Source organism: Suricata suricatta, chromosome 5, assembly GCF_006229205.1.
Source record: "Suricata suricatta isolate VVHF042 chromosome 5, meerkat_22Aug2017_6uvM2_HiC, whole genome shotgun sequence".
Lineage (NCBI taxonomy): Eukaryota > Metazoa > Chordata > Mammalia > Carnivora > Herpestidae > Suricata > Suricata suricatta.
In genome coordinates, this window is record NC_043704.1 from 110,961,475 (window position 1) to 110,973,520 (window position 12,046).

Sequence of the window (12,046 nt, forward strand, 5' to 3'; positions counted from 1 at the left end):
AAAACCATGAAACTTCAATCTGTAAATTACTTGGGTAAGGAAAAAACTGGAGTGTGACATGTAAGCTGAAGAGTCAAATCTCGACTCGATTGTCTCCTACAATGAATTTAAACATAAAACAGTAAGGGCCAGGGACTTACCTGCAACATACAACTAAGTCCATAAACCAGGGGGCCATGCTGTGCACAGGAGAGGAAGTCTGAGAAGGCGAGCTGCACGGGGCTCATGACGGGGCCTGGGGGGCCAGGGCTGGGGGCCCCGATGCTTGAGCTGTTTGGTCCTATCATCATGTGGGGCGAGTGGGCGGCAAGGAGGCCGGGGCTATCGCTCAGCAGCAAGGCAAGACGCCGGGCACAAAAGTAGGCAAGACGACGAGACAGGTAAGCCGACTGAACAAACTCGTCCGAATACTGAGAAGCACAAGGACACGAAGCTTCAGTCACATCTGATACTACTTGGTGAAGCAACTATTTCAACACAGACTTTTTTCATTAAGAGAAAAGTGGGGTGGGGGGTAACCTTCACCAGTACTGTAGAGACCAGTGCAGTCCAGTAGAAACAACACAACCCACATACGCAATTTTAAGTTTTCCATTAAAATAAAAACAACAGGCAAAATTAAACAGCTAATGGACTTTATTTAGCCTATCATAAACAAAACACTATCATTTCAACAGGGAATCAACACAAAAAGATTTAATGAGACATTACATATTCTTTTCTGAACTAAATGTGAAATCTGGTGTGCTTGTCATAGTTCAAGGGCTCAAAAGCCACATGTGGCCAGTGGCTGCTCCAATGGACAGCGTGGGCACAGACCATCACAGGGCGGATACACAGGACACCAGCACAGTGTAGTTCCCAAGAGGGTTTGAGGGAAAGGAAGAGAATTACTTTTCACTAGACACTCTTTTATATTGCTTAAATGACCAAATGCAGGTATTAAAGCAGGTAATAAAGCAAGCTTTATTTTTCTAAATGAATTGTCACCAAATAATCCATATTTTAACAGATCTTAGAGCAATCATTAAAACAGGAAGGTCTCACCCCCAGTGGCTCAAAGACTGTCAAATGAATACAGAAGACCTTCTAATCCTTTGCTTTGTTTTCACAGAAACCTGTGTGAATGGGAGACAGTATGTAGAGGGCTGTCTGCTCAGCTCACTGACAAGAGGCATCAGTGGGTGAGAATACTTTAGAAGGACACTGGTTGAAAAATATGAATGTGGCTGATGCATGGGTAGTAGCACCAAGCCATTTTTCCCTTCGGTTCCAATGAGAATGCTTTGCCTCTTCCACCTCTACATACTTCACCATCCTCATCAGACCCCTTTCTTGCCCATAACATCAGCTGCTCATGATCACATGTACTATACCTGCAGCATGAGTGGTAACAAGAGTTTAAGAAGGTCATCATCCATCGGTCTGATCTTCTCTAAGACATCCAAGATCCATGTCAAATATTCATGTTTTTCTAGCATTCCTTCCTTCAATGAACAGAAAAGAGTTACACTGATAATTTTAAGGCAGGATCAACTCACATTCAAAGAAGAGCACTGTTACTCTTTTGCTTAAGTGTATTAGACACTATTGTTATTTTTGTTGTAGTAAAATATGGTCTCCTTGATCACAGCCCAAATTCTAAATGAAACAAAGAACCAGTGTGATTCTTTATCATCGGTGTGGGGTGGGGTTTTTTTTTGGTTTTGGTTTTGGGATTTTTTGGTAATCTGCTTCATTCTAAATTGAAAAAAATTAATTCCTATGAGAAGGGAAATTCAGAACCTTTCAGACTCTCAAGACATGTCAAGCCCCTGGCTAGATTTCTGGGGAACATGAACTTACATCACAGGAGGAAACCTGTCCAGTGGTTATAAGTATAAAGACCAAAAGCTTCCATCACACCATCATCTCAGCAAGCATTTGAAAATCCCATCAGGTCTAATGCCCTCCTAATAACTCCTGCCTCTATCCTAAGATGAATTTCAGATACCATAAACTACATGTAAAATATAACCTTAAAAATCAACATAATGGCCTAATTAACTGTTAACAAAGAAATGAAAAATATTTATAATAAAACAATGTATAGATATTCCAACATAACTACACTAAAAATAACAACACACCTCAAATTTCCCTAATGCTCCAGAGGTGGTCCCTCTTCACCTAAGGATCATTAACATTTTCATTTACTATCTTCATGTACACATATGTACATATAAATAAACTATTATTCTATGACATTCTATACTGTATGTATTTAATACCATGTTACAGTTTCGTATTATGATTCAGATCACAAAACAATCTTCAAAATAGAAACAAAAAGATACGTTTTTCTGGGAAAGACGCTTCTATCTTTATGGTCATTCTGTTAACAACCTTAGTAGTTAATATGAACACCTACTATATTCCTAGCAACTCTTTCTTCTCTACCACCAGCGGTCCATTATCATGGTTATCAGCAGTTTGTGTGAAAATATACTGACAAATTATAGCTTCAGTATTTAAAAGACAACAGTGACACTGGTGTGACATCAAGATATCTACTGATTGCTAATTTCTCATTTTTAAAATGCTTTAAATCAAACAGTTAAACGGTTAGTCATAAAAAAGTACAATTTAAAGTTTTAAGACCAGTGTGTTTTAAGTTAATAAAGAAATGAATAAAACAGAATTTTGCATTTAACATATAGGAGATGGCCAACACAAGGTTCAAAAAAAAAAGTCTTCATAAACATGACTTTCAATGGCTACATGACATCCGTCCTCAAGCTGCCTCTGTGTATATACCCACGCCCTCAGTTCTGCGCATGTGTCTGCAGGTGTATATACTAACTCATATTCACATTTCAATATATGGCAAATTAAAATCTAATAAACTTTTAAATTTAAAAATTAATTTCCCAATTAAATGTATCCATTTAGGACCTAACTGCTTCCTATAAAGGAGATACTGGGTGCCTGGATGGCTCAGTCAGTTAAGCATACGACTTCAGCTCAGGTCATGATCTCACAGTCTATGGGTTTGAGCCCCACATCGGGCTCTGTGCTGACAGCTCAGAGCCTGGAGCCTGCTTCAGATTCTGCGTCTCCCTCTCTCTCTGCCCCTCCCCTGTTCGTTCTCTGCTCTGTCTCTCAAGATAAAATAAAGACATTTAAAAAAAAAAACATTAAAAAAAAAGGAGATACTGATTTCAAGTTTCTAATACATAAAGTAACCCTTCCAAAAATATTAAGCATGTTGACAGATACTTTCTTCAAAGATGCAGACTAAATCCTGCACCCAGTGAAAGTCATAAAAGCTCAGATCAGGCACCAAGGTAGTCCTCTGCTAAACAGAACCAGCATTTATAAGAGTTGTTTAAAAAAAATTTTTTTTAATGTTTATTCATTTTTTTGAGAGAAAGAGAGAACAAGCATGAGCAGGGGAGGCACAGAGCCAGAGGGAGTCAAGGAATCCAAATCAGCCTCCAGGCTCTGAGCTGTCAGCACAGAGCCCAACGTGGGGCTCCAACTCACAAACCATGAGATCATGACCTGAGCTGAACTCGGATGCTTAACCGACTGAGCCACCCAGGAGCCACTGTAAGAGTTGTTTTAACTGCCTCAAAACTAACAATGTTACTTCCCAGAAGGACCAGTCTTTTTCTCTTACAATCTGGAAATTATAAAGTTCTAAAAGGCAAGTTTAGAAACTACCCATCCTTTGTACCCTCTCCTCTTTGGTCAAGATGACAGGTAGTCCAAGTCTCTGCTGGTCCTAAAACCCCAGCTGAATACACTTCTCCCTCTTCCTCCCTAGGGCTAAAGATTGAAGCAAATAACAGCACAAGTGCCCTCTTCTGGTCAATAGGATTTCTATCAGTTTCCCTGGAGAGGAGAATTCATAATGCTGACCCAAATTAACATGGCCCTCCTATGGAGAAACTAAGCCCTAATGGAGATCTAGGAGACAGGAAACACCCACACAAATATTTTCTGAATAAATCTATCCAATTTTTGTGAAAGAAAAGGCTTACAGGGATTATATTTAATAGAGCGATGGCAAAGTAATCAACAGCATTAAAAGAGCTAAGATCATTGAAAGCTGGAGATCGATATATACAACAGGAGCGGTCATCACAGGGCACAGGTGTTACTTTGAATACAACTGAAGGTGAGAATTATCAGACTGCTTTCTTCGAATGTATTGGTTCATATAAAGATTTTACTTGACTCCCAAAAAACTAAACTGTAAGGAACTTGCTCTCTTCTTAAAAGCACGCTATACAGCGTTCAGGTTCTTGGGAAGGTTACCTGGAACATGTGAAATGCCAACTTTTCATTGTATTCCCACTGCTTCATGGCTTGCTCCACATCTGGAGGCACAGGGATAGGACCGTCACCTGCGCTGGAAGCCATGTGGTAAAAGTCGGAAATCTTCGCCAGCTGCTCTCGAAGGTATCTGGTGGATATTTGGGTCCACTCTGTATTAAAAAAAAAAAAATCTAAATTTACAGACAAGGCAGACAGAATAGTATTTTCTCCCCCTTTCGGACAATCTTAAAAATGTACATATAAAACAAACATCTATTACATAAGAGTGGTTTTGACATAGTGAGCAAAGAAGCACAACCACCCCGAAGCCTTTAAGTAATGCAACGTGGGCAGCCCCACACACCCAGCAGGAGCGGTGGAACACTCCTGGGTGGAAACAGCAGCTCTGCCCTGGCACCTCTGTGACCCCTAAGCTAGGAGAAGAGAGTTGGGTGCATGTGGTCATGCTCTGTGAACATAAAAGATTTTTTGCATTAAAAAAAAAAAAAAGCCACATGCAGGTAAGAAAACAGTGGAGGTGAGTACTTCAAGAAATTTCAATTCTACTCCAGAAGATTTCAAAATCCTCCAAATGCAAGTGTTAGGGTAAATTTTTCAGGCTCCAAGTCTGCTTTCTAACATGCCTAATTAAGACCTGTTTTGTTTTCATCAGCATGTGAGAAAGAGGACCGGCACTCGCCTGGGCTGGCCCGTCACAGCATTCCGACCTGCACTCTCCCGCTCCCCGCACTTGCCAGAAACACAAGTGCGGCTGCCACTCAGACAACCATCTGGACCTTCAGTTCGTCTCCACTCCACAACCAACACAGGATGCCTCAGAACTCCATCACAGAGAGTAGTGAGCAACAAGAGATAGGAGCCCAGAAAGGAAAGAGAAAAAGTACCATTCCAGAAAAAAATAAAAAAAAAAAAAAGAAAAACACTAAAAAGTCTGCCAGAGGGGCACAAATTAAATCAGTGTGTTGCCTCTGGCAACCGTAAGGAATGTGATGCCAACTTTAGCCCATTCTGTGGATAAAAATGTAATAATTGCATGCTCACAGCCAAATTTCCCCCAGGATTAGCGAAACAGCATTTCAGAAAAAACCACCCTACTGAAGCGTTACCACACAACGCCGTTTTCCCATTATCCAGGCAAATGGCTCTCCCGCCTTATCTTTAAAGGAACCTGTCTTGACAAAAGTAGGAGCAGAAACTAAACATCTGTTGGGGATTGAGGGCTTTGTTTTTATTTTGTAAGTCCCGTTAAAAGTACTCGATAACAGGGCCCAGAGAGAACTACTGTTAAGTTTCGGGCTAAACCACTTATTCGCATTGTGCCTTATTTCAAATGTTCCGATGCACGTCTAGTCATTAAGCCAATGCAAAAAGATGAACAGATACTGGGTCAACATTCTGCTCCTAGTATAGGAGTATTTTAGAAAGGGCCACCGATAACAGATATTAATATTAATCAGCATTAAAGACGTAACAGTACATTATCCGTGTCATCATCTGGTGCCCCCTTTATTGACTAATGGTCTCATGACACTCATTTGAGAAAACAAAATGCCCACCATCAGATGAGACAAGTTTAGCTTGGCTATAATAAGCAAAAACAAAAATAACAAGGCTCCAAATCCTAGCTTTTGTGTGCCAAGCCTTGCTATTAACTCTCTCACAGCATGGTACCATCCTCAATACCCCCACAGAATATTTTAGCCTTGAGAGCTAAAAATAACACACACATTCACACACCACCTACTTTGTCCGGGGTATATTTTCTTCTTGAGATTGCTTTTTAAAATACATAAGAAATATGTGTTCATTACAGAAAATGTGTAACACAGAGATGCAAAGAAAAACATCCGTAATCCCGTCACCCATAATTAAATATTTTAATATATATCTTTTCAGTCATTTTTCCTTTATATGTGCTGGAATTTTGCTTTTTGTTAAAAAAAATTTTTAATGTTTGCTTATTTTTGAAGAAGAGACAGAGCATGATCAGGGGAGGGGCAAAGAAAGAGGGACACAGATTTCAAAACAGGCTCCAGGCTCTGAGATGTCAGCACAGAGCCTGACACGGGGCTTGAACTCATGTACTGTGAGATCAGGACCGGAGCTGAAGCCGGACGCTTAACCAGGTGAGCTGCCCAGGAGCCCCTATGCTGGAATGTTTACGTAAACATGCATTTCTTTTAAAAATTACACTGAATAGGACATTCCACAATCTGAACTTTCTGTGGGATTCAAACGGTATGCAAATGTAGGCCTCTTAAGTAGTGTATTTTAACACTAACTATATTTAACTGGCAGTTATCACATCAATCAGATAGATTCAGAGGTCTGGGACATAAGACCCTGTAGAGAGGATTAGTATAAAAAGTAGGATGCATTCAAAATGTTTATGAAAAACTGGAAATAGAAATTAACAAATGGCTACCAGTCCTCTTAGCACAGTAAAATTATTAGGACCACTGACACCCCTCATGCTTAGTTAAGACACAGAATGAAATCAGAGCACCGGGGGCAGCAGCGGCAAGGCGGCAGAGGTTCTCAACCCTGGGTGTGAATTCAGTCCCAGGAGGAACTCCTACCAAAGGCCAGTGCCTTCAGCCTCTCACGCCAGATCCGGACTTAACTGGTTGGAGTAAGGGGCTGGTTTTTATCAGGTGATAAAAAGAAATTCGAAGGGGCGTCTGGTTGACTCAGTTGGTTGAGCAGGTGACTTCAGCTCAGGTCACAATGTCACAGTTTGGTTTGGTTTGGAGATTGAGCCCGCGTCAGGCTCTGTGCTTACAGCTCAGAGCCTGCCTGGAGCCTGCTTCGCATTCTGTGTCACCCATTCTCTCTGCCCTTCCCCTGCTCACTTGTGTGCTCTCTCTCTCAAAGATAAATTAATATTTAAAAAAATTTAAATGCTATAAAAAAAGAAAATAGGAATAGATAAATGTCACAGGGAAGATGGGGGCAGGGGGAGGCGGTGTTCAAATGTGGAAAATGTGCAGAAAGTGACCAAGGAGGCTACTCTGAATGTCGAATAGGCAGCCTTAAATTCAAGCAGCTCTGAAGGTATGGCCACATTTTTAGTTTGCTGATGTCAAGCAGAACTTCAGGTCCATGAAGCCAGACAGTCAGTCAGGGGATGCACATAATTCACACTGAGAGTGGCATCAGGGGTCAGGACTGAAAAGAATGACTGGTCCCTTTGACGATACTCCTCATAGTCTCCAAGAAGCCCAAACCCACTTAGTGCTTCTTTGTTCATGCCTAATCCCCAGGACAGAGGGGTTTCGGAGGTCATGTGGCTCACCTAGCATCTTATAGATTCACAGCAGGCTCAGGCCAGGTCACACAGCTAAGCCAGAGGTACACCAAAAGGTGTGCGACACCCCACTGTAGCATGTGAAAACATGTAAATCGACAAACACATAAAGGGGATAACAGACATGCACCAAGTTCCATGAAAGACGATCCTCCTTGGTGCGCCTGGGTGGCCCAGTTGGTTAAGCATCCGACTTCGGCTCAGGTCATGATCTCATGTTTTTTTTGAGTTCGAGCCCTGCATTGGGCTCTGTGCTGACAGCTCAGAGCCTGGACCCCACTTTGGATTCTGTGTCTCCCCCTCTTTCTGCCCCTCCCATGCTCATGATCTGTCTCTGTCTCTCAATAATAAATAAAAACACTAAAAAAAATTTTTTTAAATAAGATAATCCTCATTGGCCTGGAATACCTGCAGTATTAATAAGAAAACTGGGAGCCCAGCAGAAGAGGACCTTCCCTGGGGGCAAACACAAAGCATGCCAAATGCAGCAAGCCTCAAGGAGAAGATATCCTGGTAGCAAGGCATTAATAGAGAAGCAATACAGGGTTGTATTTAATGGTTTTGCTAGAATGAACTTTGGAATAGGATGGCCTTGGATCCAAATTCTAATTCTGCTACTTGTCGGTGTGATGGGAAACAAGGTAACTAACCTCTGCAAAGTCTCAATCTCCTCCTCTACACACACACACACACACACACACACACACGAGAGTTACCATAAGGATGAGTTATTTAGCATGGTGCATGCAATGCAGAAATAGAGCAATATGTGGCAGGTATCATCACTATTATTGGAATGAAACTTTCCTGAAAGGGGACTAAGGGTTAGAACGTGACTATCAAGACAGCACCTGTTGTCATTGATATTAGACCCCACCTCTGCCACAGCTGCACTGCCAAAGCCTATCGTAATGCCCTGGATAAGGATTTATGAAATCAATCAATGTCAGTTTCACGGTTCTAAAACCTTCAATGGATCTGCAATCCTTAATGAATTAAGGCCAAACTCCTTTCCTAGAACTTAAAATCATTTTCAATTACTACCGACCAGTAAGTACCTGAAGTTGCTTTTTGATTCTCATGCCCATAATTCTCCTTACCTAGGATACCTCCTCTACTCACCTGTGTTCACTTGTGATAATTTTTCTGGACCCAAATCAAACGTCAAATTGAATGTAGCCTTTTTTCCTGATATATCAGAATTTCTGCACTTTCATCCTCTATTTCTTTCATCTCCATAAAACTGTTTTATAGAGTCAACATCTGAGTACTAACTTGAATCAATACACTATAAGGTGCTCCTAAAAATAACTACTAAAATAAGTCACTCCCCAATTATTCTGCCTCCCAAATCTTCCTACAAACAGCTTTGCTTCTTAGGGTATGGATGGGGGTTTTGGATTGGGGGGGTTGTTTTCTTTTTCTTTAGAGAGATAGAATGCAAACAGGCGGAGAGGGGCAGAGGGAGAGATGGAATCTTAAGCAGACTCCATGCTAAGCGCTGAGCCCAACGAAGGGCTGGACCCCACGACCCGGTGATCATGACCTGCGCCGAAATCAAAAGTCAGATGCTCAACTGACTGAGCCACCCAGACACCCATTTGCTTTTTAGTTTAAACTCTTCACTGCATACCTACCTTTGAAACACAATTTAGGAAATGTCAAATTCCCTCTCTAGCATGTTATGTCTTTATTACAGCCAATGCTTCTAGAAGCACCTGCTAGTCAACACACTGCAAAAAATGCAAGCAAATACCGAAGTATTGTTTCTCTTTAATAAACTTCCAGTAAATATATATGTGTCCTTTAATGTTGTGGGGCTCATTTTCCTGGCCAAACGCTTTCCTTTGATATCAAAGCCAGTGGGAACTCACTGTGTAAAATAAAACCAACAGAGATTTGTTTTTTTTTTTTAAACTTCAACCAGTCTCAGAGACTAAGGTGCACATATTTAAGGTGATCCATTTGACATAAAACTTAAGTCAAAGAGGACGGTCTCCTTGAAGAAGAAACCCATATCCTAGAAAATACACCACTAAAATAAAAGACCTTGCCTCTTCAGCAAGACAACAGCCTGCTTCTCAAAACTGTAGGATGCTGAGGATTTAATAGGTCTAATTCCAATGCAGATTGAGAAGAAAAAAACTTCAATACATGTAAGACACAACACATTCCACTTCTAAATACGCAGTAAGAATAACTGCAACATTTTCCACCATTTCTCTCACATTTTCTGTTGTTAAAAGGCTTTCCTGATCAAAGGATACCATTGGTAACATAAACAACCTACAAATTGGGAGAAAAATATCTGCAGACCACCTATCTGGTAAGAGGCCTAGATCCAGAGTCTATAATGAACTATAACAACTTGATGATAAAAAGATACATAACCCATTTTTTAAAGTTGCCAAATGATCTGAATAGACATTTCTCCAAGATGAACAAATGGCCAATAAGCAGATGAAAAGACTCTCTGCATCATTAGCTACCAGGAAATTATTAATCAAAACTACAATGATCTACCTCTGGGGCAGTGATAGACACCTAACAATAAGTTGCAGTGAGGATGTGTACCATTCAGTCCTCACGCCTGGGTGGTGGGCATGTAAAATAGCTTGGAATTTCCTCAAACAGTTAAAAGTGGAGTTACCATAAAACCCATCAGCTCCACAACTAGTTAAATCCCCTAAAGAAATGAAAGCACACATCCACACAAAGATTTATCAAGAAATGTTTGTAGTATCATGATTCATGATAGCCAAAAAGTGAAAGCAACCGAAACGTCCAAAACTGGTGAATGGATAATTAAATGTGTTATACACATACAAACACCATTCAGTCATGATAAGGAATGACAGGAGCTCCTGACACGTACAGCAACATGTACGAACCTTGAAAATATTATGCTAACTGGAAGAAAGCAGTTTCAAAGGACCACAAATTGTAGGATTCCATCTATATGAAATGTTAAGAATTATTATAAAGGCTAATTAGATTGCCTGGTGTAGATGGGGAGGGAGGGCAAATAAGAAGTGATGGCTAATGAGCACATGATTTTTTTCAAGGGCAAAAAAAACGCTCTAAAATGTGGCCTTGGCAAGAATATGCAATGGAGAAAGACAGTCGCTTCAATAAATGGTTCTGGTAAAACCGGACAGCTACATGTTGAAGGAAAAACTGGACCACTTTCTAATACTACACACAGAAATCAACTCAAAACAGATTAAAGACCTGAATGTGAGACACAAAACTCTTACAAGAGAACGGAGGCGCTAACCTCTTTGGCATCAGCGGTAGCCAAGTTCTTTTCTAGATCTGTCTCTTCAGGCAAGGGAAACAAAAGCAAAAAAATAAACTCTTTGTACTTCATCAAAAACTTTTAGGCAACAAGGAAACCAACAACAAAACAAAAAGACAACCCACTGAAAAGGGGAAGAGAGCTGCAACACAGTTGATAAAGAGGTTAATATGCAAAAGATATAGAGAACTTCAACACCAAAATAATCTGATTTTAAAATGGGCAGAAAATCTCAATAGACATTTTTCTAAAGAAGACATACAGACAGCCAATAGACACATGAAAAGATGCTCAACACCACTCACCATCGGGGGAAATGCAAATCAAAACCACAATGAGGCACCCCCTCACATCTGTCAGAGTGGCAAGAATCAAAAGCCCAAGAAACGAGCATTCACAAAGATGTGCCCTGTTGGTAGAACGTAAATTGATGCAGCCACTGGAGAAAACAGTATCGATGGCCCTCAAAACCTTAAAAATGGATTACCATATGATCCAGTAATTCTACTAGTGGGTATTTACCCAAAAAATACAAAAATAGTAATACGAAAAGATATATACATCTCTATGCATATTGCAACATTATCCATAATAGACAAATTATAGAATCAACCCAGGTGTCCATCAACAGTTGAATGGGTAAAGATGTGCTGGGGGGGTGGGGGAAGACACGTAGTGACACAATGGGATATTACACAGCTGTAAAAAAGGATGAGACCTTGCCGTCTGCAATATGGATGGACTTAGAGGGTATTGTGCTAAGTGAAGTAAGACTGAGAATCTAAAAAAACGAATGAACAAACAAAAAGCAGAATCAGATCTATACACACAGAGAATAAACTGAGGGTTGTCAGAGGAGAAAGCAGTGGGGGGACGGGCAAAATGGGGAGTGGGAGACACCGGCATCCAATTATGGAATGAATGAGGAATGGGAATGAAAGGTACAGTACAGGTATTATAATCAGTGGTATTATCATGGCATTTTATGATGACAGATGGTAGCTACACTTGTGAGTACAGCAAAACATAGATGTTCAATCTCCATGTTGTGTGCCTGAAACTAATGTAATACCGGGCATCAAATTATACTCAAAAAGATTTTAAGATTTTTAACTAAT

General features: G+C 40.6%; 1 protein-coding gene across 1 annotated transcript in view; it reads right to left on the minus strand.

Annotated features, from left to right (window-relative positions):
- The window catches only part of MED12L (mediator complex subunit 12L), a 320,540-nt gene that overhangs the window by 249,754 nt on the left and 58,740 nt on the right, over positions 1-12,046 (minus strand). The window contains exons 6-8 of the mRNA XM_029940033.1: positions 4,303-4,472; positions 1,377-1,487; positions 141-410 (exon numbers count right to left, since the gene is read on the minus strand). Coding sequence (XP_029795893.1) covers positions 141-410; positions 1,377-1,487; positions 4,303-4,472 — 551 coding nt within the window. The remainder of the gene's footprint in view (positions 1-140; positions 411-1,376; positions 1,488-4,302; positions 4,473-12,046) is intronic.